The sequence below is a fragment of the Elephas maximus genome, chromosome X (assembly GCF_024166365.1).
Source record: "Elephas maximus indicus isolate mEleMax1 chromosome X, mEleMax1 primary haplotype, whole genome shotgun sequence".
Lineage (NCBI taxonomy): Eukaryota > Metazoa > Chordata > Mammalia > Proboscidea > Elephantidae > Elephas > Elephas maximus.
The window spans coordinates 79,015,641-79,042,693 of record NC_064846.1 but is presented as its reverse complement, the minus strand read 5'-3'; the positions used below and the strand labels follow the sequence as shown (position 1 = coordinate 79,042,693).

At 38.3% G+C, this 27,053-nt stretch overlaps 1 protein-coding gene across 3 annotated transcripts in view; it reads right to left on the bottom strand.

The window, feature by feature from the left end:
* CHM (CHM Rab escort protein) overlaps positions 1 to 27,053 on the bottom strand; it is a 224,859-nt gene that overhangs the window by 148,579 nt on the left and 49,227 nt on the right. For all 3 annotated transcript variants that reach the window (XM_049873274.1, XM_049873273.1, XM_049873275.1), the window contains exons 3-4: positions 11,350 to 11,422; positions 8,408 to 8,532 (exon numbers count right to left, since the gene is read on the bottom strand). In XM_049873274.1, the coding sequence (XP_049729231.1) occupies positions 8,408 to 8,532; positions 11,350 to 11,422 (198 nt within the window). The remainder of the gene's footprint in view (positions 1 to 8,407; positions 8,533 to 11,349; positions 11,423 to 27,053) is intronic.

Sequence of the window (27,053 nt, the reverse complement as noted above, 5' to 3'; positions counted from 1 at the left end):
AAATTCTAGACAATAGAATTCACCATCATATCAAAAAAATAATACACCACAACCAAGTGGGATTCATACCAGGTATGCAAGGATGGTTCAACATTAGAAAACCAATCAAGGTAATCCGGCACATAAATAAAAGAATCACATGATCGCCTCAATAGACACAGAAAAAGCATTCGATAAAGTCCAACACCCATTCCTGATAAAAACTCTCAATAAAACAGGTATAGAAGGAAAATTCCTCAACATTATTCTTAATGGAGAGAAGCTAAAAACATTCCCCTTGAGAACAGGAATAAGACAAGGCTGTCCTTTCTTACCACTCTTATTTAACATTGTGCTGGAAGTCCTACTTAGAGCAATAAGGCAAGAAAAAGAAGCAAAGGACATCCAAATTGGTAATGATGTAGTACAACTGACCCTATTTGCAGATGATATGATGCTAACATATAAAACCCAAAACTAAGAGAGTCAGTAGAGTGGCAGGATACAAGATAAACATAGAAAAATCAGTTGGATTCCTATACACCAATAAAGAAAACCACAAAAAGAAAATCAGGAAAACAATACCATTTATAATATCCCCTAAAAAAATAAAATACGTAGGAATAAATCTAACTAGGGATGTAAAAGACCTACACAAATAAAAATCTACAAAAACACTACTGCAAGAAACCAAAAGAGATCTACATAAATGGAAAAACATACCCTGTTCACCAACAGGTAGACTCAACATTGTGAAAATGTCAATTCTACCCAAAGCAGTCTACAAATACAATGCAATATCAATCCAAGTACCAATAGCATTCTTTAAAGAGACAAAAAAAAAAAAAAAACTAATCATTAACTTTATATGGAAAGGAAGAGGTCCTGCATAAGTAAAGCATTATTGAAGAGGAATAAAGTAGGAGGACTCGCACTACCTGATCTCAGAATCTACTATACAGGTACGGTAGTCAAAACAGCCTGGTACTGGTACACCAAAAGATCCATTGACCAATGGAACAGAATTGACAACTCAGATGTAAATCCATCCACCTACGCTCACCTGATCTCTGACAAGGGCCTAAAATCCATCAAATGGGGAAAAGACAGTCTTTTTAACAAAGTGTGCTGGCAAAACTGGATGTCCATCTGCAAAAAATGAAACAGGACCCATACCTCACACCATACACAAAAACTAATCAAAATGGATGAAAGCTCTGAATATAAAACCATAAAGATCATAGAAGAAAAAATAGGATCGATGCTAGAGGCCCTAACACGTGGCATTAACAGGATACAAACCATAAATAACAACACAAAAACTCCGGAAGATAAGCTAGGTAACTGGGATCTTTTAAAACTTAAACACTCATGCTCATCAAAACGCTTCACCAAAAGAGTAAATAGAGAACCTACAAACTGGGGAAAAATTTTGGGCTATGACAAATCCGGCAAAGGTCTAATCTCTAAAATCTACAGACAAATCCAACACCTCTATAACAAAAAGGCAAATAATCCAATTAAAAAATGGGCAAAGAATTGAACAGACACTTCACCAAAGAAGGCATTCAAGAGGCTAACGGACACTTGAAGAAACGCTCGTGATCACTAGCCATTAGAGAAATACCAATCAAAACCACAATGAGATACTGTCTCACTCCGACATTACTGGCACGAATCAAAAAAAAAAAACAGAAAATAACAAATGTTGGAGCGGCTTCAGGGAGACTGGAACTCTTATGCACTGCTGGTGGGAATGCAAAATGGTATAACCACTTTGGGAAACAATATGCTGCTTCCTTAGAAAGCTAGACAGAAATACCATATAATCCAGCAATCCCACTCCTAGGAATACATCCTAGAGAAATAAGAGCAGTCACATGAATAGATGTATGCATACCCATATTTGCTGCAGCACTGTTCACGATAGCAACAAGATGGAAACAACCTAGATGCCCATCAACAGATGACTGGATAAACAAACTATAGTACATACACACAACAGAGTACTATGCAACAATAAAGAACAATGATAAATATGCAAAGCATCTCATAACATGGATGAATCTGGAGGGCACTATGCTGAGTGAAATAAGTCAATCACAAAAGGACAAATATTGTATGAGACCACTACTATAAAAACTCATGAAAGGCTTACACACAAAAAGAAACTATCTTTGATGTTTACGAGGGGTGGGGAGGAACACTCAACAGACAATACATAAGTGGTAACTTTGGTGAAGGATAAGACAGTACACAATACTGGGGAAGTCAGCACAATTTGTCCAAGGCAAGATCATGGACACTCCATAGACACATCCAAACTGCCTAAGAGACCGAATTACTCGGCCGAGGGCTGTGGGGACCATGGTCTTGGGGAACATCTAGCTCTGTTGGTATAATATAGTTTATGAAGAAAATATTCTATGTTCTACTTTGGTGAATTATACTGCTGGTGGGAATGCAAAACAATATGGCGCCTCCTTAAAAAGCCAGACATAGAAATACCACAGGATCCAGCAATCCCACTCCTAGGAATATATCCTAGAGAAGTAAGAGCTGTCACAGGAATAGATATATACACACCCATGTTCACTGTAGCACATCATATTCACAGTAACAAAAAGATGGAAACAACTTAAACGCCCATCAACAGACGCCCATCAACAGATGAATGGATAAACAAACTATGGTACATACACACAATGGAGTACTATGCAATGATAAACAACAATGATGAATCTGCAAAACCTCTCAAAACATGAATGAATCTGGAGAATACTGTGCTGAGTGAAATAAGCCAATCACAAAAAGACAAATACTATATGAGACCACTGTTATACGAACCCATGAAAAGGTTTACACACAGAAACAATCTTTGATGGTTACAAGGGAGGGGAGCGGTAGAGAGGGAAACACTATCTAGATAGTAAATGGTAACTTCACTGAAGGGTAGGGCAGTGAACAATACTAACAAAGTCAGAACAACTTGACCAAGGCATGTTTTAGCTTAAAAAAAAAAAAAAAGTTCATGTAACTTACATAATTTTTTAAATACTATGTCTTTCCACTTATTTGGTCTTTGATTTCTCTCATTAATGGTCTAAAATTTTCAACATAAATTTCTAATCATAATTTTGCTAGATTTATTCCTAAGACTTTAATTTTTTTTCTGTTTTCACATAAATTTGTCTTTTATCAGAACTCCATCATCGCTGCATGTTATTTCCAAATCTGTTTATACATATGTTTTTCCTCATTTGAGGAGTTGCCAAATGGAAGGGACTTTTTTTTTTTTAGATCTAGAATTCTGATTAGAAGGAGTGGAGGAGTAGGGGATTTGCTTTGAAGCTGTGTGTGTCTTTTTAACAGGGCAAATTAGTTTCTCATTCAAAAAGTCATAGACAAATTGTTTTGCAATATTGGCTGTAATCCCTGCAATGTGTCAGCACTCTCCTCCTTTCCCTTTATACCCCAGGTTCCCCATGTCAATTTGTCCAGGTTTCCTGTCCCTTCCTGTCTTCATATCTTTGCTTTTGGGCAGGTGTCACCCGTTTGGTCTGGTATGCTTGACTGAACCAAGAAGCATGTTCCTCACATGTGTTACTGCTCGTTTTAAAGCGCTGTCTAGTCTTTGGCTGAAAGGCAGACTTTGGGGGTGGCTTCAGTTCTGAGTTAGCAGGGTGTCCAGGGCCACAGTTTCGGGAGTTCTTTCAGTCTCTGTCAAACCAGTAAGTCTGGTCTTTTTTTGTGAATTTGAATTTTGTTCTACATTTTTCTCCCTCTCAGTCCAGAACCCTCTACTGTGATGCCTGTCAGAGCCTGACTTGTATAATTTTTAATTTAAAATTTTAAAATCAAAAATAAGAAGAATTTTTAGATTCCTACTACAATAATATCTTTATTTAGATATCAAGCCACTAGAGAGAGCTGGTTCACTTGCAAATCTAAGAAGCATACCAGAAAAGGGGAAATAATGTTCAATATAATAAAAAATAAAAAGAACAGAAATTGCACAAATTATTGTCAGTATTTTAGAAAGATAAAATTTCTTCTCAGTGAAGAATCTTCGTTACATTATTCAATCAACAGGCAATAATATTTTACCTAAGAATTGCTTGGGTTTGTCTGATTTGAGTGTGGATTAATGCATTTTGCCTTTTCATAGTTGGTTTATAATTTAAAACTGTAAATAGTAGCTACTTTTATTCCCCATATAAGCTATAATACATGGGCGGTCAGAAAAAAAGGAAAACTCAACGAAAAGGATTGACACAGTGGCTGTAACACTGTTCTCAAACAGCAAGGATTACGAGAATGGCGCAGGACCAGGCAGGGTTTTGTTCCATTGTACACAGCGTTGCTACGAGTCAGAACGAACTCGACGGCACCTAACAACAACAAAGCTACAGAAACATTCTGTGGCTTATAATGTACATTCACAACAACTAAAGGATACTGGACTAATCTCTTGTTTTCCTAACAGTGGGAGTTAGGCACTTTAATTCCCCGTTACAGAGAGGACTAGTTTACTATACTAAATAGTAATATAGTAAATTAAAGAAGTGAATGCACTTCTTTAGTGCTAGTCTTCACAAAGGAAATAATTTATTCACTTGGTGGAATGGCTCACATGATAAGCACTATCCATGTTGATCTGCTTGCTGAAATGGAAACAATATACGCTTTTGAGTTAGATAGATGTGGGTTCAATTTCTGACTCAGCTATTTACTCAGGCTCTCCCTGAAATACACCTATAGCCTAAACACACAGCTATAAAACCAAAACCAAACCCACTGTCATCAAGTCAATTTCAACTCATAGTGACCATATAGGACACAGGAGAAGTGTCCCATAGGGTTTCCAAGGAGTGGCTGGAGGATTCGAACTGCCAATCTTTTGGTTAGCAGCCAAGCTCTTAACCATTGTACCTCCAGGGCTCAACACATAGCTATAAAAAAAAGATTAAATGAAATATGTAAAGCATATGGTTACAGCACTTGGCAGAAAAATAAACAAAAACAAACCCACTGTTGTCTAGTCAATTTCGACTCACAGAGTTGAACTGCCCCGTAGGGTTTCCAAGGAGTGACTGGTGGATTTGAACTGTGACCTTTTGGTTGGCAATCAAGCTCTTAACCACTGTGTCACCAGGGCAGAATGACAATATCCAAAAAATGCTAGTCCTTTTTCACTTCCCTTCTGCAAATCAATAAATTGTAAAGTCATAAATATCATTTTGTATGACAAAAATATTTCTAGGTCCAACCTAGAAATTGGCCCACTTATTTCATGCAGCACTATGGTAAAAAAAAGCTCTGATATAACAAAATAATCTGGATAGTTCATTAGAGTTTGTGATACTTGTACTTTAACATATGACAATACATGAATCACTGTAATTTAGTATTTAGTCTAATTTTGCAATAACCAAAAGTATTCGATTTAATGCCCAAATGATCACACAAAACCTTTAACTTGAACATTTCAGAGTAGTTTTGAAAAAAAATAGCAATTTTTTAAATGTGCTACCCTATACCTTTACAGTGGAGTATGTTGTTACTGACTGACCATGTTCTTTAAGGTATTTTCAGGCAGTAGTGATGGATGTGCACTTATCCACGTGTATTCGTGCCCAGTCCTCCTTTCAATCAAACATAAAAACTCAGGAGGCTACTGACTATGGCTCGAATTTTGCTTAGGGTCAAGAGATACATATTTTATTCTTCGTTATCAAATATATAAGAATCAAATAATAGATTCTGGCTTCATGAACACCAACTCTATAAAATAAGCTAACTCATCTGATCTAAAATGGGAAGACAAGTCATAATATTCCAGATTCATATCATTATAAAGTTGTCTTCAGACAATATTTAGGAATTAAAAAAAAAAAACAATATTTCACATATGTAATGCAACAAGGATTTAAGTTTGACTTCTACCTATTTGCTTGCTGCAACTAAATATAATGGACTCTTGGCATGAATGACCATTAAGGTGGAAGAATTTTGGTAATTTGTCATTTGGCCAGATTGTGGATTTGAACTGCACATGCTGACAGAGTGGTATGCAAGAGCAAGGTATGTAGCAAGTGAAAGACCCTAAACGATTGCCAAGTGCGGTGCAAGTGATTACTGATTGATTACTTTCGTATGGCCTTTCTAGTCATGGTCTTGCAACTCCCACCCAGGTGATTGGGCAGGACTGTGTGATAGCGTAATTGTGGCCCACCAAGGGGACTGGTCAGTTTTGCCTTAAAAGAGAGCCAATTCCTGAGCAGACAAGGTGAGCCCACCACCACCAAGGAAGAATAGCCTAGCAGGAGAGACCCCACAGCAGAGACCCGACAGCAGGAGACAGTGCAGTGGGCTTCCCGGCCCATGGAGGAAGAAAGCTGAGCGCCTTTGGGCAGAGACTGAGGGACAGGGAGTGGTATGCCTGTGAGCACAGCTGGGGAGAGGTTATCCTAATAAAAGAACTGTATCCTGAGTGTTCTTGAGCTGGAATCGCAAGTTTTATTTCCCTAATAAACCCCATAATTGTGAGTATGGTCTATAAGTTCTGTGTGGCCATTGCAATGAATTATCAAATCCAGCAGAGATGTAGAGACTGCTGTGGGAGGGACGGTTAGTGTCACAGTCGGTAAAGATGGCCGAGAAAGGAGCCAGGTCTGACCTCCGCCTCAAAGGAGTCAGCCTTGGGCTGTTAAACTTGGTTCTCCTTTCCCCTTGTGATATTAGAGGAGGTCAGACACCACCCCCAAACTGTTCTTACACCCAGCTTAGTGTCTAATTTCGAAAATGCTCAGGAAAAAGATAACCTCCTTTTTGAAAAAAATGCATATTAAGTGAGCCTAATGATAACTAGAAAATTCAATTAATTTGTGGTGTGTGGCTATGAACAGAAAACGCATGACTCAACAGAGTAGAGCGTATAATAATACAGCAATGGGAAGAAAAAAAACAATTCCTTTTTGGAGATAACATGATAATATATGTAGAAAATCCTAAGTAATCCACCCAAAAAACCTCAACAAGCTCCAGGAACTAGTGAGTTTAGTAAGATTTCAGGATACAAGATCAACAAGCGAAAGTCAATTGTATTTCTATGTACTAACAATGAAGGTATGAAAACCGAAAGGAAAAAACACAATACCATCTACAATTACTTCCCCTCAAAATGAAATACTTAAATATACAAGTAACAAAACCTGTATAGGAGCTGTATGCTGAAAATTGCAAAATTTTGTTGAAAGACATCTAGGTCAATTGGCATAACAAAATGTACTGAGAAAACCTTCTGCATCCCACTTTGGTGAGTGGCGTCTGGGGTCTTAAATGCTAGCAAGTGGCCATCTAAAATGCATCAATGGGTCTCAACCCACCTGGAGCAAAGGAGAAAGTGGGAACACCAAAGACATATGGTAAAGATGAGGCCAAGAGACAGACACAACAGAGAATCCCTGATGGAGTAGGAGAACACTGAGATGCAGATCTCAAATTCTTATAAAAAGACCAGGCTTAATGGTCTGACTGCGAGTGGAGGGACCCTTGAGGTCATGGTCCCCAAACCCTTTGTTAGCCCAAGATTGAAACCATTCCTAAAGACAACTCTTCAGATAGGGATTTGACTGATAATGATACTGGTGAGGAGTGAGCTTCTTGGCTCAGGTAGACACATGAGACTATGTGGGCAACTACTGCCTGGAGGGGAGATGAGAAGGCAGAGGGGGACAGGAGCTGGCTGAATGGACACGGGGAGGACAGGGGGAGAGGAGGAATGTGCTGTCTCATTAGGAGGAGAGCAGCTAGGAGTACATAGCAAGGTGTGTACAACAATATATGAGAGACTGACTTGATTTGTAAACTTTCACTTAAAGCACAATAAATAAATTAATTTAAAAAAATTTCTTCATGTTTTACATTAAAAATTATAATCTTTCATATTGCTATATTGCGTATTACCTATGAAGGATGTATAGCTGAAAGAACACTGGACTAGGAGTAAAAAGTCCTAGGTTTTAATCTTGGGTTTCATCACCCTATAGTTTAGGTATGGCCCTGCCACTTATCAAGCCACGTGACCTGCAGCAAATTACTTAATCTGTCTGAGCTCCATTGCCCTATCTGTAAAAAAGTAATACTATCTGCCCTGCCATAGTGTAAGATTGTTGTAAAAATCAAATGAGACAATGTATTTCAAAGAACTTAGTAAATTGCAAGGATTGAATGTAAGATGTTGTAATAATGATAGTATTACCTAAACAGAGAAAACTGAAAGTTTCATTTAAAAAAAGGTAAAACCAGCATGCTAATATGACTCATAGCAACCAATGTCATATAAATCCTTATAATTGGCTTCTTCTAAAAAAGTACGACTAAGAAGCCATTAACTTAGTTTATCCTAAATAAATACTTTTCATACCTGGCATAACAAAACACTTCCACATGTTGAATGGTTCTGTCCTTCTTGCTAAGAGCAATGGCTTCTTCATTTTCAAGAATCTGCTCTTGCCATGTCGGGCTTTCATTCACAGCGACGCTGCTTTCCTAAATGAAACACAGATGAGACGTTTTAATTTCTTAAATAGAGTGATTTGAAACTGTACTTTTCAGAGAAAAATTTTATACTGCCAAAATTCAAGTTTTTTTCTTTTTAACTCCATCAACATTCAATGAAGGATATCACTTCATAGTCACTGAAGCAACTCCAGCATAGAATGCCAGCTTCAAAGGAAGGAGAGAAAAACAATGTGTATAAATCTATCCTATCAAAAACTAGCTCTGGTTTGCAGATTTCTATCAGGAGATAGGACATTTTGATACAGTTACATGGTCATGGCTGTTTTGATATGGCTTAAGAAACTTTTTTCTTAAAACAATGTGCACAACCGACAACCTGTATCTGCTGAGAATCAAAGGTATCTGTTGTAATAATTTTTTATTTTATATTTTGTTGTCAAAACAGCAAGGTCAAAGTGACTTTTTTCATTCTACTTACTGTCAGATTTCTGAATGTTGGTCACTGGTCATATTAAATTATGATTATATGTAAAAAGTACTGTGAAAAGTGCTCAGCACAATAAAACTAAGGGCTTTATAATCATCAATCCCTGAATGTTTTATATTCTGAAAGACAATAAAAGCAATAATATATAAAAGTATATAACCACTTTTTTTTTAACCACTTAGCATAGTAGTTTATCATTTGTGATTTTGACTGTGTTGTCGATGTTAATTTTTTTTTTTTCCTTAATCACAGAGAATGAAAAAATTCTCACTAAGGGCTGAAAGTGGCCCAATAAATTTTTGAGTAATTCCTAACTACATTTTATGGAGAAAATTACATGCTACAGCCCGGGTGGCGCAGTGGTTAAGAGCTATGGCTACTAACCAACATGTTGGCAGTTCGAATCCATCAGCCGCTCCTTAGAAACCCTACGGGGCAGTTCTACTCTGTCCTATAGGGTTGCTAGGAGTTGGAATCGACTCAACAGCAACGGGTTTGGCTTTTTTGGTTTTATGGCAGTATTTGAACATAGAAGATTTTGAAGATGTCAAGATATATTAAATGTATTAAATATACTCAAGGAATTACTAGTGAAATAGAACTGCAATATCATTTGTATTAAGTAAGTTCATCTTGGAAAATTTCTAAACATACAGATTTCATAAAGTAAGGCAACAATTTTTTTTTAAGTCTCTACTGTCTTGAATTTAACATTTTAAGCTGGAGAAAAGTAGTGGCAGACAGCTCTTATTAGCAAGTATAGTATTATATACTATTAAACATTTCAAGAAAACTATAAGGGGAGATGGCGTACAGAAACTTTGAATGTGTAGACATGGAATGACTAGGCTAAGAAAAATAACTGTGTATCACGGAGGGAAAGTGAAGAGGAAAAGGATATGACAGAGTCAAAATCCTGGAGTAAAGGGAGTATTAAAATGAAAAAGAGAATGAAGGAAGTACTAAAACTTTAGTTTAAAAACATGTAACCCATTAACAACATAAAAAAAAAAAAACCTTCATTGACCAAAAGTTTTCTGTTCAGATAACTGGGATATTTTTTTCTTCTGAGAACGCAGACTAAATTTTCTCAGGAAAGTACAAATATGCTCAAATATAAGCTGACCCTAACACATACTTCCCGAGGATAAGATTCAAAAAAGGATTTCCAATCAACTTAAATATATTAATATTTTAGAGATACAGATAAAACAGTCAAATGTCTATAACATTTATTTTCTTATATATAGTTTGAATTATTATATGAAATGCCACTTTAGAAATATTGCTTATTTCTCCATGCTCTCATTTCATGCACCTGTAATACTTAAACTGAATCTTCAATACCTCTTCAACATCAATGTCTTTGTCATCAATAGAGATGCTTTCTGAGTCATGTATACCATTAAATTAATTAGTACAACTGCAACGCCCGGTATGGTGCTTGGCATGTAAGAAGTGCTTAATAAGTCTTAGATATTATTATTCTTAAGCTCTTGGCTGCTAACCAAAAGATCAGAGGTTTGACTCCACCCAAAGAGACAGTGGAAGAAAGGTCTGGCGATCCACTTCTGAAAAATCAGCCACTGAAAACGCTTTGGAGCACAGTTCTACCCTGGCACACATGGGGTTGCCATGAGTTGGCATTGACTCGACGGCAAGTGGTTTGGGTTTTTTTTTGTTTATTATTATTATTAGTTAAAATACTATAATTTTCTAGAGTATATTACTTCCTTTCCCACGTGTCTAAACTGTTTGAGATACAGCATTTTCTGATTCCATGTAATATGCTCTTAGTAGGAATTTCAGTTCAAGCCACGAATACCATTTCTGTAAAATTAGGACTTTTTTTAATGTGTCTCATAAAAACTGGCAAACTCCGTAACACAGACCACTTCACACATTATGTTCCAAGTGATCTCTAAAAAGCTTCTTTACAATGCTCTCCAACAGCTGCAAAAGGGAGATTCTATTCTCAAAAAATTACAAAATTTATATTAAATTTCTTTCCTTGCTTTTTCTTTGTACTGATTTTATCAAGTGACCTCTATAAACATGCAAGACCACCACTGACTGAGATCACTTCAAATTAATGTGTCTTCCCCAAATCGTTGTTTTTTGTTCAAAGTATACTAACAGAAAGAGCAATTAGTAATATGTGTGAGACTTTATACAGACTGGAATATCTTTTCTGAGAAACTATTTTAATGAAGAATTTTTGTCTTATATTTGGGCATACAGAGTAACTAGGTATTTAACTATATGCAACTGTATAATACAGCACTTTCTTCAATACAGAGTTATTATGTGATACAAAATACAACCTAGCAAATTAAAAGATCAGAGAAAAACTTTACCTGGTGTTCCTTTAGCCAGGACAACAGTCCTGAAAAGCTAAAACTGGCCCAGTTTCCTCCATAGTAGCTTCGTCTGCAACAATAAAAAAGAAAAGGGTATAAAACAAAGTCACCAATCCTCATCAACAAACCATCCATGATCAAACTCATTTCTTTTTCTAAACTTGTTGCTTCAGAGTCCAAAAGCACACATAATAGGATGTAGAGGTTGGGGAAAGTAGTAGACTGAAATCAAAAAGGGCCTCTCAGATCCCAAGTCACTTTTTATAAGGAGTCACTTTATATGCGGAGTTAAAAAATCACTTTGGCCTCCACAGAGCTTTCTCCACTGATCATGTGATTGTGAACACCCTGATATGAGCATTGAGTTATAACATGAATGTATCTGACTCTTGGGTTAACGAAAATGACTTAGATGAATCCGTTGATAGGTCTCAGAGAAAACCACTGAAAACAGCTAACTTTTCTATAAGCAGTTAAAAAATCTACCACCACCAGCAGAAAACCCATCCCCCATGAAAAAAAAATATATGTACACATACATAATTGGCTACTCTAGATTTAGTGGAATGTCCTGTGCCATTCTTAGGCTTCAGGACCAAAAATAAATGTAGATTTTGGGACAGAGTTGTTCACATTAAGATTTTTGTGACAACAGGAACAAAATGCTACTGATTACTGGGTGAGCTGTTGTTCATTCCACAGTCCTGAAAAGATCACTCTGTTTTAGAAAACTCAGAGGTTTCCTAACTAGAATCAGATAAACCTTGTAGAATTTGGATATCTGATTAAGCAGGAGATCTTTGGCAGGCAGAACTCTCTCAATCATGTACTGCATAATAGGCATCCAATTTTGCAAAATTATTCGCATTTATTGACTCTGCAAGATGGACCCCAAAGTACACCCAATCCCACCTACAACATCCACTCTGGGATGAGGAGAAATTCTTGCTTTGGTTTTGGTTTTATTTTGCTTCTCTATATCTTCCTCTAATGAAATTTGGACGAGTATAAAAACTCTTTTTAAAATGAAATAAAAAATAAAACCTTTAATATGATATCCATAATTACCCACCCAAAATGCTACTGGACAGCCTCTCAAAACTCTAATATATTTCACATAAATCAACTGTTGATGTAGGCCCGAGGCATAGTAAGATTTTAGGTTCAAGTACTTTACCAATAATCACTGCTTTTCTCTGACAGGGAAAATAGTTAAATCAAACACCTGCAAAAGCAGATTTATCAATATAGAACACTATTTTACTTATAACCTGAGTGCTCTTTCAGGGACAGTATATTCATGCACTGTGAGAAGCTACAATGGGTTTTTAAATTTAGATAGAATTTCAGCTATACCAGCAATTCTAGATAGACACCCCTTACTAACATGTTGGAATCAGGCATGGAAAGCTGTGATCTCTAGAATCAGAGAGAACTGTGGAAGGAAAAGATGGGCAACGACAGACATGAAGAAGACAGAGAAGAGAAAAGAGACGTTAAAACTACGGTTTGTCCATAGCATCTTACACGCTCTTCTCCTTTGACTGAGAATAATACATTTCTGCTACTCCTTCCCATTCTCTAAATATAACACTCTTTGAAACTAGAAAATATCTTGGGTGCTTGAAAGTCTGAAACCACTGTCTCTGTATATATTTATTTTCTGTTGAGACATTTAGATTTATTTTACTCCACCGTCATGTCATAAGTGAGTAGAACTGACAAACGGGTGAAAAGTATCAAGATCTAAGTAAACTTTTATAAGTAGATACACCAATTTATAAGTAATAAATCTGTATCAGAAATCTAACATTGGGGAAAGCAAAGGGTTCTTAGGACACACACAGCAATAAAAAATATTGATAAATTAGATGGGGCAGAGCCAACATCACACTATAGAAAGAAGCATCACGCCATTCCTCCATAGCAAAGACCCAAAAAACTAAGTAAAACATAGACAAGTTAATTCTGGAACCCTAAGCATCATATGAAGAGATAAAGGACTCAACCAAGCACCAAATGGAATAAGGCCCTACCAGCAAACATGGTATGAGTTCACCATCTTGGACTCCTCAGCCACTGAGATCAACGGACAGGGAGGACAGGGAGGCAGCTTCACAGAGCTCCCAGCAGGACACACAGCACCCAGTAGCCAGCGATACATGCTTTCCCACCCCACACCCTTCTCTCCCCTGTTCAGCCTCCACTCCTTCCCAGCAAGCTGGGGTCACAGCCAAGGAAGCACCAGCCATGCAGCTTGGATTCGCCACGCCCATACCAGCCAGCTCCACTGGTGCCACTTTTTGTTGCTGCTGTTCCTTTTTTTTTTTTTTTTGGCTTCTTTTTGGTTTCTTCTCTCTCTCTCTCTCTCACCTTCTTCCCTTCCTTTCTCTTGAACACCTGGCTCCCTGTGCCATCTCTGCTACTTCTTGACAGGCTACAAAGTGCCGCTTGACTGGGGAGCCGCATCCCTGGTTGGCACCGCCACATTGGTCGGATCCCTGGAGGATTTTTCTTCTTTGCTCAATTTCTACTATCTCTACCATCCTTCCCTTCTTTTCTCCTGAACACCTGGCAACATGTGCCATCTCTGCTCCTTCTAGATGGGCTGTGCAGTGCCACACTGCTGGGGAGCCACTTCCCCAGTCTGTGATGCCACACTGGTGGGATCCCTGGGGGCATCTCTTTTTTTTTATTTTTATTTTTTCTTTGTTTTTCTTCATTTTTTGGTTTCCCATCTCTGTCTACTTTCCTTCTTTTCCTGTCTCCTGAATACCTGGCACTGGGTGCCATCTACGCCCCTTCTAGATGGGCTATGCAGTCTAGTGACTTGGGACCCACTTCCCTGGTCCACACAGCCAAGCCAGTGGAATCCCTTGGGGATTTTTTTTCTTCTTCCCTCAATTCCTTGTCTCCCTCTACCTTCTTTCCTTACCCTTCTCCTGAATAGCTGGTGCCATGTGTCATCTCCACTCCTTCTTGACAGGCTATGCAGTGTCAGTAGGCTGGGGATCCACTTCCCTTAGGGCATTTTTTTCCTTACCATCTTTCTTTTTTCCCACAGTTTCTTGTCTATCTCTACATTCCTTCCTTATTCTTCTCATGAACACCTGGTGCCGAGTGCCATCTCTGCTCCTTCCTGACGGGCTGTGCAGTGCTGTTAGCTGGGGACACATTTCTGGCAGGCTCCCTTGGGGCATTTTTCTTCTCTTTTTTTTTTTCTCTTGGTTTCTTGTCTCTCTCTACCTCCCTTCCTGTCCTTCTTCCAAACCACCTGCATCTTTTTTTCTTGGTTTATTATCTCTCTCCACATTGCTTCCATTCCTTTCTCCCAATCAACTAGCCACATGTGCCTTTCTTCTCCTTTTTTAATCCAGTTTTTTATCTATCTCTCCCTTCCTTCCTTTCCTTTCTACTGCCCATCTAGCAGCATGTGCCATATCTGTCCCTTCTTGACAGGCTGTACCTCACCACACAGTGCTAGAAAGCCACCAGCACACAGCATCCCTGGGTCTGCATCACTCCAACAGCAAGCTCCCTCAGCACTTTTTTGGGCTTCTGTTTCTCCTCTTTCACTTTTATCCCACACACACCTCCATACACCACAACTTCCCCCCTCCCTCCTGCCTATCTGGACCGTGCACTGAACATAACATCCCCGAGCAGCACATGTATGGTCTTCAAGAACCTGCCCTGCACCAAGCACGGGTCCCACCCTGTTGGCCCCAGTACATACCACAAACGACCCATCCCAGGCCTCCGCTTCTACTGGATCTGCCCTGCTGCACTACAGCTCAGCAACTGGCCCTGTCCATTGGACAAGATGGTGAGAAACACTGGCCACCAACAAGAAAAAAAGAAAGAGCACACAGCCTGCCTGCTCAGACATAACCAAATAAAACAAAAAAGCAGGATTAAACAAACAAATCTACAATCAACAAATAAAGAAAATCACTACTGAATGTCCTGAAGACAACACAAAATATATATATATATATGAACAGGATGGTTCCAGAAGCGTTCAAAATAAAACAGCAGATAACCTTCCAGTAGAAAAGAAGGCACTGGAATTGCCTGAGAGGGAAGTCAAATCTTTAACATTCAGAGCTATCCAAGAGTTGAAGCAAAAATCAGACAAAATATGAGTAAAAGTTGACAAAATCATAGAAAAGACAGACAAAACAATGGAAGAATTCAGGAAAATAATACAGAACAAAATGTCAAAATAAATTCACAGCTAGAAATTATACAAAAACAGCAATTAGAAATCCAAAAAATAAACCACAAGATCTCAGAAATGGACAGTCAGACAAGTTCTAAGGAACAGGTTACAAACAATGGAAGACAGGATCAGCTCAGTTGAAGACAAATACTTGCATACAACTTTGCTTGAGGAAAAATCAGAAAAAAGGGCAAGGAAAAATAAAGAAATCCTGAGAATAATGTGGGATAAAATGAAAAGCAAAAATGAGCGAGGGATCGGGGTTCCAGAAGAGGGAGAAAATGAAAAACACAAAGAGGGTCACTTAAGAATTGCTGATGGAAAACTTCCCTAATATCATGCAAGATGAGAAGCTGACCATCCAAGAAGCTCAAGAAACTCCGTATATGACAGATCCCAAAAGAAAATCACCAAGGTATATCATAATCACACTCGCTAAAACCAAAGACAAATAAAGAATCCTGAAAGCAGCTCGAGAAAAATGAAGTCACATACAGAGGGGAAACAATAAGACTACATTTGGATTACTCGACAGAAACCATGCAGGCAAGAAGGCAATGGTATGACATATATAAAACCTTAAAGGAAAAAAATTGCCAATCAAGAATAATATATCATGTAAAACTCTTGCTCCAATATGATGGTGAAATTAGGATATTTCCAGATAAACAGAAATTAAGGGAATATATAAAAATGAAACCAAACTTAACAAGAAGTGTTAAAGAGAGTCCTTTGGTTTGAGAACAAAAACATCAGAACACGCCCTGAATATAGGATGCAACATTGTATCAGCCAGATACCAACCTAGGAAATGAACTCTCAAGGACTATCCAAAATCAAAAGAATTGCAACAGGGAACCAGGGAGGTTAATCTGTAAATGGCAACAACATCAGAACAATAAAAGAGGGAATAAACAGTGCAGGTATAGAACCTTCTAATGGAGAGGGAAGCAAGGTGATACCAAGTAATAATAGACTGGTTCAACCCTAGGAAGTTACGGGTAAATTTCAAGGTAACCACAAAGAAAGTTAACAAACTTACTCATCAAAAAAAAAAAAAAAGAAAAACGTAAAGTCTCAGTAAACAAAATCTACAAAAACAAAAGAAATGAAAAAAAATTCACAAACAAAAAGAATACAGCACAGGAGAGTAAGAGGAACAAAGAAAAAGTCAGCACCACAAAAAAAAAGCCCTACAAAATGACAGTTATAAACTAACACGTATCAATAATTACACTGAATGTAAATGGACTAAATGCAGTCATAAAGACACAGAAAGCAACAGAATGGGTAGAAAAATAAAACAGATAGAAACAAAGATGTAAATTTATTAAAAATCAAAGGACAAAAAAAAGTATCAAGCAAACAGCTACAAAAAAGAGCGAAAGTGGCAATACTAATCTCAGATAAAATAAATCCACCATAAAAGACAAAGGGCATTATATGAAGATTAAAGGGATGATCCATCATGAAGACATAAACATAATAAATATCTATGTACCCAATAAAAGGGTTCCAAAATACATAAAACAAACTCTAACAGCACTGAAGAGAAATTGACAGTTCCACAATACTAGTAGGAGATGACAACACACCATTCACACTAAAGGACAGAACATCTCGAAAGAAACTCGACAAAGATACAAAGGATCTAAAGGGCATCATCAGCCAACTTCACCTCATAGACATATGCAGAACACTCCACCCAACAGTTGCAAAGTACACATTTTTTTCCTATGCACACAGACTGTTCTACAAAACAGACAACATCTTCGGCTACAAAGCAACTCTCAACAAAATCCAAAACACTGAGATAATACAAAGTAATCTCTCTGATCACAATGCCATCAAAGTAGAAATTAACAATAGGAAGAGCAAGGAAAAAAAATCAATTACATGGAAACTGAATAACACCCTGCTTCAAAACCACTGGGTAAGAGAAGAAATCAAAGATGGAATCAAAAAATGACTAGAATCAAACAAGAATGAAAACACATCACACCAAAACCTTTGGGGGAAAAAAAGCCAGCTCTCAGAGATCAATGTATACCAATACATGCATACATCAAAAAACAGGAAAGGGACAAAATCAAAACATTCACTACACAACTTGAACAAATAAAAAGAGAACAGCAAGAGACCCACAGCCACCAGAAGAAAGGAAATAATAAAGATCAAAGAAGAAATAAATGAAATAAAGAATATAAAAACAATAGAAAGATTCAAAAACCCCAAAAGTTGGTTCTATGAAAGGATCAACAAATGACTGGCCAAACTGACAAAAGAAAAACAGGACAGGATGCAAAATAAATAAATAAGAAATGAAATGTGGGATGTTACAACAGACCCAACTGAAATAAAAAGGATCATAACAGAGCACTATGAAAAACTGTATTTCAACAAATTTGAAAACCTAGAGGAAATGGACAAATTTCTAGAAACACAATACCTACCTAAACTAACAAAATTTTTTTTTTGAAAATCTGAACAGACCCATAACAGGAAAAGAGATTGAAAAGGTAATAAAAAGAACTTCCAACAACAACAAACCTTGCCCTGATGGCTTCACTGGAGAATTCTACCAAACATTCAGAAAAGAGTTAACACCATTACTACTAAAGGTATTTCAGAGCATAGGAAAGAGTGGAATACTCCCAAACTCATTCTATGAAGCCAGAATAACCCTAATACCAAAACCAGATAAAGACACCACATAAATTACAAACCAATATCCCTCATGAACACAAACGTAAAAATCCTCAACAAAATTCTAGTTGATAGAATTCAACAACATATCAAAAAAATAATTCATAACCAAGTGGGATTCATATCAGGTATGCAGGGATGGTTCAACTGTTAGAAAAACAATCAATGTAATACATCACAAAAATAAAACAAAAGACAAGAACCACATGATCTTATCAATTGATACAGAAAAGGCACTTGGCCAAGTGAGTAATGAAGTCACTCCTCAGGTCCACACTTCAGCCAAGGATTGGACAGGCCCATAAAACAAAACAAGGCTATAAGGACCACACCAGCCCTGGGGCAAGGACTAAAAGGCAGGAGGGGACAGGAAAGCTGGTCACAGGGAACCTAAGGTTGGAAAGGGAGAGTGTTGACACGTTGTGGGGTTGTTCATCAATGCCATAAAACAATGTGTGTACTAACTGTTTAATGAGAAACTAGTTTATTCTGTAAACCTTCATCTAAAGTAAAACAAGGGAGGCAGAGCCAATATAGCGGAATAGATGGACACTTCCGGCGGGCCCTCTTTACAACAAAGACCCAGTGAAACAAGTATATTTATGACAAACTAGGAGCCCAGAACATCAAAGGCAAACTTAGAAAACAAACTGAGGGGCAGGCAGAAGAAGAGACAGTTCAGAAGCGGAGAGGAGGTACCGGAACTGAATAACAAGGAGCCCTCAGGCACCAATCCCAGAGCGGCGGCGGCAGGGTGGTACTAGTGATAGGGCGCAGTTTCCTCAGGGATAACCAGTTAACCACACAGCCTACTCACATCTCCGGAACCAGAGAAAAACGGCGCTCTCGGCAAAAGCTAAGTACTTGCATATATTTTACCGCGCTCCGCCCCCACTCCTAAGCCGGTTTCAGCGGCTGACTGCCCTGGGCCTCAGGCCCTGTTGAGCGCCTAGACCCATCCTTCTGACCCTGGAGAACGAATAAATTTGCAATTAAGGGAAAAGATAATTTGTCAGCTCCACTAACCAGGGGAGTTCAGGACAGAAGCGACTCCTGTCTGGGCATAAACGGTCCGTGCACTTTTGAGTACCGTTTCCTCTGCATGGACCTGTGCAGGCCTATTTCAGGAGGATATGCCCTTGTTGGCAGACTCCAATCATTTCACCTGTGCGGCAAAGAGGTGGGTGTTTGATGTTTGACATTGCATTGCCTATTAAACAGGGTCCTCACCTACCCATACCAGGGGCCTAAAGACTGGTAGCTCCACTCAGGTCACCTGGCCACCCACGAAAGGAGTCCAAGGATAACTGCTATCTCCCAGTCCTTACAACCAAAAACACGGGGTGCCCATGGTCCGTCTACAGAACCCACCCACCTGTACACTCTAGGAAACAGGGACACACTTTCCTCAGAGAAACGAGGGGGATGATTCTCAGCCCCTGCCTAATTCAGGGTGTGATCACTGCTGCAACCAGACACCGATGCCTACACCAATCACCCCTGCCCCTTGAAGACTGTAGGACAGAGCCTGTACCACGCACTTGATGATCAGCTACCTAGACGCCTGAGCTGAATTCACACAAGAAAAGTGAATGGACTCCAAGACTCATATACCTGATAAAAACTCTAGCCATCTGGGGACAGAACGAGAGATCTCCAAAAGCGAAAATAATCAAGTTAGCTCACTCAAGCAACCCATTTGGGCACATCAAAACAAAACAAAGCAAGAACCTATGACGCAGTAAGCAAACATAAACTAATAAAACAACTTATAGATGGCTCAGAGACGACAGTCTAAAGTCACATAAAGAAACAGACCATGATTGCCTCAACAAGCTCTCAGGGAATCCAGGGATCTTCTAGATGAAAGTGCCTTCCAAGAATTACCAGAGGCAGGATAAAAAAAAAAGAGGCAGAATACAAAACATTAATAAACAGAACACTTCAAGACATCAGGAAGGAAATGAGGCTATACGCAAAACAAGCCAAGGAACACACAGATAAAGAAATTAAAAAGATTATTCAGGAACATAATGAAAAATTTAATAAGCTGGAAAAATCCATAGATACACACCAATCAGAAATTCAGAAGATTAACAATAAGATTACAGAAGTAGACAACTCACCAGAAAGTCAGAGAAGCAGATCTGAGCAAGTGGAAGACAGAATTTCTGAACTTGAAGATAAAGCATTTGGCACTAATATATCTGAAGAAAAATCGGAAACGAGAATTAAAAAAAAAAACGAAGAAACCTTAAGAATCATGTGGCACTCTATCAAGAGAAACAACCTACAAGTGATGGAAATAACAGAACAGGGAAGGATAACAGAAAATACAAAGAGAATTGTGGAAGATTTGTTGGCAGAAAACTTCCCTGATATCATGAAAAATGAGAAGATATCCATCCAAGATGCTCATCGGACTCCACATAAGGTAGATGTTAAAAGAAAGTGACCAAGACGTATTACAATCAAACTTGCCAAAAACCAAAGATAAAGAGAATTTAAAGAGCAGCTAGGGATAAACGAAGTCACCTACAAAGGAAAGCCAATAAGAATAAGCTTGAACTACTCGGCAGAAACCATGCAGGCAAGAAGGCAATGGGATGACTTACTTAAAAAATTGAAGGAAAAAAAATTACCAACCAAGAACCATATATCCAGCACATCTCTCAAATATGAAGGTGAAATGAGGATATTTCCAGATAACCTGAAGTTTAGGGAATTCGTAAACACCCAACCAAAACTACAAGAAATACAAAAGGGAGTTCTTTCATTACAATATCAACAATACCAGGTATCAACCCAAGACTAGAACACTGGGCGGAGCAATAAGAAATCAACCCAGAAAGGGAAATCAAAAAAATAAATCAAGATTAAAAAAAAAGCTGAAAACAGGGCAACAGCGATGTTGTTAAGTAACAGAAGACAACATTAAAACAATAAAGAGGGAATAAGAAATATAATCAGAGATCTTCCATATGGAGAGGAAGATAAGGCCATACAAAGAAATTAAAGTTAGGTTTAAATTTCGAAAAATGGGGTAAATAATAGGGTAATCACAAAGGAGACAAACTATCCTACTCATCAAAATAAAATACATGGGAAAAATACAGACTCAGCAGAAACAAAATAACAACAAATATGAGGAAGGGACAATATGTAATCTGCTCAGCACATAAAATTAAGTGGGAAAAAGAAACTGTCAACAATACACAAAAAAGACATCAAAATGATACCACTGAATTCATACCTATCCATAACTACCCTGAATGTAAATGGACTAAATGCATCAATAAAGAGAAAGAGAGTGGCAGAATGGATTAAAAAACAAGATCCGTCTATATGCTGCCTACAAGAGATACACCTTAGACTTAGAGACACAAACAAACTAAAACTCAAAGGATGGAAAAAATATGTATCAAGCAAACAACATCAAAAAAGGGCAGGAGTGGCAATACTAATTTCTGACAAAATAGACTTTGAAGTTCAATCCACCATAAAGGATAAGGAAGGACACTATATAATGATTAAAGGGACAATATAACAAGAAGATATAACCATATTAAAAATTTATGCAACCAGTTACAGGGCTGGAAGATACATATAAAAAAAAAAACTCTATCAGCATTGAAAAGTGAGATAGACAGCTCCACAATAATAGTAGGAGACATCAGCACACCACTTTCGGTGAACGACAGGACATCCAGAAAGACGCTCAATAAAGACACACAAAAGATCTAAGTGCCACAATAAACCAAACTGACTTCACAGACATATACAGAACACTCCACCCAACAGCAAACAAGTACACCTTATTTTCTAGTGTACATGGAACATTCTCTAGAATACACCACATATTAGGTCATAAAGCAAGCCTTAGCAGAATCCAAAACATTGAAATATTACAAAGCATCTACTCTGACCATAAGGCCATAAAAGTGGAAATCAATAACAGAAAAAACAGGGAAAAGAAATCAAACACTTGGAAACTAAACAATACCCTGGTCAAAAAAGACTGGATTATAGAAGACATTAAGGATGGAATAAAGAAATTCATAAAATCCACTGAGAATAACAACACTTCCTATCAGAACCTTTGGGACACAGCGAAAGTAGTACTCAGAGGTCAATTTATATAAATAAATGCACACATCCAAAAAGAAGAAAGGGCCAAAATCAAAGAATTATCCCTGCAACTTGAAGAAATAGAAAGAGAACAACAAAAGAAACCCACAGGCACCAGAAGAAAACAAATAATAAAAATTAGAGCAAAACTAAAGAAAACAGAAAAACAATTAAAAGAATTAACAAGACCAAAAGCTGGTTCTTTGAAAAAAATCAACAAACTTGATAAACCATTGGCCAAACTGACAAAAGAAAAAGAGGAGAGGAAGCAAATAACCCCAATAAGAAATGAGATGGGCAATATTACAACAGACCCAACTGAAATTAAAACAATCATATCAGATTACTACGAAAAACTGTACTCTAACAAATCTGAAAACCTAGAAGAAATGGATGAATTCCTAGAAACACACTACCTACACCTCAACTACCACAAACAGTGGTAGAACAACAAAATAGATCCTTAATGAAAGAGGAGATTGAAAAGGCAATCAAAAAACTCCCAACAAAAAAAAGCCCTGGCCCAGAAGCTTCACTGCAGAGTTCTACCAATCTTTCAGAGAAGAGTTAACACCACCAAATTTCAGAGCATACAAAAAGACGGAATACTACCAAACTCATTCTATGAAGCCACCATATCCCTGATACCAAAACCAGGTAAAGACACCACAAAAAAAGAAAATTACAGACCTATATCCCTCAGGAACACAGATACAAAAATCCTCAACAAAATCCCAGCTAATCAAATTCAACAACATATCAAAAAAAATAATGAACCATGACCAAGTGGGATTCATACCAGGTATGCAGGGATGGTTCAACATTAGAAAAACAATTATTGGAATCCATCATATAAATAAAACAAAAGACAAGAACCACATGATTTTATCAATTGATGCAGAAAAGGCATGTGACAAAGTTCAACACCCATTCATAATAAAAACCCTCAGCAAAATAGGAATAGAAGTAAAATTCCTCAACATAATAAAGGGCACTTATAAAAAGCCAATAGCCAACATCATCCAAAATGGAGGGAGTCTGAAAGCATTCCGCTTAAGATTGGAAACCAGACAAGGATGTCCTTTATCACCGCCCTTATTCAACACTGTGCTGGAGGCCCTAGCCAGAGCAATTAGGCTACATGAAGAAATAGAGGGCATCCAGATTGGTAAGGAAGAAGTAAAAGGATCTCTATTTGGAGATAACATGATCTTATACACAGAAAACCCTATAGAATCCTCAAGAAAACTACTGAAATAGAAGAGTTCAGCAGAGTATCAGGATACAAGATAAACATACAAAAATCAGTTGGATTCCTCTACACCAACAAAAAGAACATCGAGGAGCAAATCATCAAATCAATATCATTTACAGTAGCCCCAGGAAAGATAAAATACTTAGGAATAAATCTTGCCAGAGATGTAAAAGACCTATACAAAGAAAAGTACAGGACACTACTGCAAGAAACCAAAAGAGGCCTACATAAGTGGAAAAACATACCTCGCTCACGGATAGGAAGACTTAACATTGTAAAAATGTCTATTCTGAACAAGGAGGTGGGGCCAAGATGGCTGACGAGGTAGACGCTACCTCGGATCCCTCTTGCAACAAAGACTCGGAAAAACAAGTGAATCGATCACATACACGACAATCTATGAACCCTGACCAACAAACACAGAATAAAAGAGTTGACCTGAGTGACAGAGACTGAGAACGAACAACCATGGGGAAGCAGCAACTGTTTTCGGAGCCTGGAGCCAGCGTCCGAGTCAGGAAACCTTGGCGCTAGGCTTTGGACTGGGCGCCGGGGAGCTGAGCACGGCATCCTGAGACGGCACAAAAACGGGGAACAGCGCTACTTCCCTGAACTGACCTCGGGGGAAGCCCAGCCAGTGCACGCAGGCAGCACAGCGACGCGGCTGACAGGAGGAGAAGTCACCGGGAGGCAGCGACTGGTTTTGGAGCTGGGAGGGCAGCATCCCAGCTGGGGAACCTTGGCGCTGGGCTTTGGACTGGGAGCGGAGGAACTAACCGCAGCTTCTGAGACAGCGCAAGCACAGGAAGCGGGCCTGACCATCAGGGACAATCTCCACATAGCCAGCGCACACAGGCGACGCGCCCCTTGGGAATTTCAGATAAAACAGTCATCCCAAGCAAGATAAGTAACTTGTCTATATTCTGGGGTGCTACTCTCTCCTGTTTATCTGAACCCTCCCCTCCCCTTCCCAGGCGGCTTCATTAACATTGGAATTTCCTGAGCCAGAGGGAGAACTGCTCTGCTGTTTTTCTTTTCCTTTTTTTTGGTCTTTTCCTAACCCATTCTTCCGGCCTGAGAGAAGCAACTACAAAAAACCCAGGGACCAAAAATCCTTCCCTAATTGGACTAAAAACACAGAAAAACACAGCCAAGCATATGTGATCCACACTCTCGGGCTTTCATCCCTACAGGGAACGAGGTGGCTATTATAATGCAAAGGCTTTTCTGATAGGGATCTGACTGCAATTGTTTTAGCGGATTTACTGGAAAGACAAGTTTCCCAGGTCTGATACCTCTGCATATTCAACAGAGCCCTCACTGACCCACAACAGGGAACTGAGGGCTGAAGCTCCCCCAGACCACCTAGCCTCCTGCCTTAGGGGTCTAAGGAGGGTGACACCTACCAATCTGTAGAGGTACTTGCATTGGGGGCCTAAGGTTTGGTGCACACAACTATCACCACTACTTCTCTAGGTGGACCCAAAATCAGATTCTACTCAAGAATAGTGAATGGACTCAGGCTTATATACCTGGTAACACCCCAAACCAGCTGGTAACAGGACATAAGTGAGTCAAGGGCTACAACAATCAAGACAGCTCAATCTAGTAGCCCACCTATGTATATTGAAAGAAAACAAAATGAGATGAGACTCAGTGAGCAAATATAGAATAAATCACTACAATATCTTAGTGATGGCTTGGAGACAGCAGTCGATATCAAACCACATAAAGAAGCAGACCATGACTGCATCTACGACTCCCCAAACTAAAGAATCAAAATCTTTCCCAAATGAAGATACAATCCTGGAATTGCCAGATACAGAATATAAAAAACTAATTTACAGAATGCTTCAAGACATCAGGGATGACCTCAGAAATGAAATAAGGCAATCTACAGAAAAAGCCAAGGAACACACTGATAAAGCAGTTGAAGAACTCAAAAAGAATATTCAAGAACACAGTGGAAAAATTAATAAGTTGCAAGAATCCATAGAGAGCATTCAGAAATCCAAAAGATTAACAATAAAATTACAGAATTAGACAACGCAATAGGAAGTCAGAGGAGCAGACTCGAGCAATTAGAATGCAGACTGGGAAATTTGGACGACCAGGGAATTAACACCAATATAGCTGAAAAAAAATCAGATAAAATAATTCAAAAAAATGAAGAAACCCTAAGAATCATGTGGGACTCTATCAAGAAGAATAACTTGCATGTGATTGGAGTCCCAGAACAGGGAGAGAGAACAGAAAACACAGAGAGAGTAATGGAAGATCTGTTGGTAGAAAACTTCCCTGACATCATGAAAGACGAAGGGATATCTATCCAAGATGCTCATCGAACCCCATTTAAGATTGATCCAAAAAGAAAATCACCAAGACATAATATCATCAAACTTGCCAAAACCAAAGATAAAGAGAAAATTTTAAAAGCAGCCAGGGAGAAAAGAAAGGTCTCCTACAATGGAGAATCAGTAAGTTCAGACTACTCAGCAGAAACCATGCAGGCAAGAAGGCAATGGGATGACATATACAGAGCACTGAAGGAGAAAAACTGCCAGCCAAGGATCATATATCCAGCAAAACTCTCTCTCAAATATGAAGGCGAAATTAAAACATTTACAGATAAACACAAGCTTAGAGAATTTGCAAAAACCAAACCAAAGCTACAAGAAATACTAAAGGAAATTGGTCAGAAAACCAATAACATCAGATACCAGCACAACACAAGGTCACAGAACAGAGCATCCTGATATCAACTCAAATAGGGAAATCACGAAAATAAATTAAGATTAATTAAAAAAAAAAAACGCTCAAAACAGGGAATCATTGAAGTCAATATGTAAAAGATCACAATAATCAAAAAGAGGGACTAAATACAGGTGGCACAGAACTGCCATATGGAGAGGGATACAAGGCGATATAGAACAATACAAGTTAGGTTTTTACTTAGAAAAATAGGGGTAAATATTAAGGTAACCACAAAGAGGTATAACAACTCCATAACTCAAAATAAAAACCAAGAAAAACGTAACGACTCAGCAAACAAAGTCAAATACTATGAAAATGAGGAACACACAATTTACAAAGAAAAACGTCTCAGCACAAAAAAGTAAGTGGAAAAATGAAATTGTCAACAACACACGTAAAAAGGCTTCAAAATGACAGCACTAAACACATACTTATCTATAATTATGCTAAATGTAAATGGACTAAACGCACCAATAAAGAGACAGAGAGTCTCAGACTGAATAAAGAAACACGATCCGTCTATATGCTGCCTACAAGAGAAACACCTTAGACTTAGAGACACAAACAAACTAAAACTCAAAGGATGGAAAAAAATATATCAAGCAAATGATAAGCAAAAAAGAGCAGGAGTGGCAA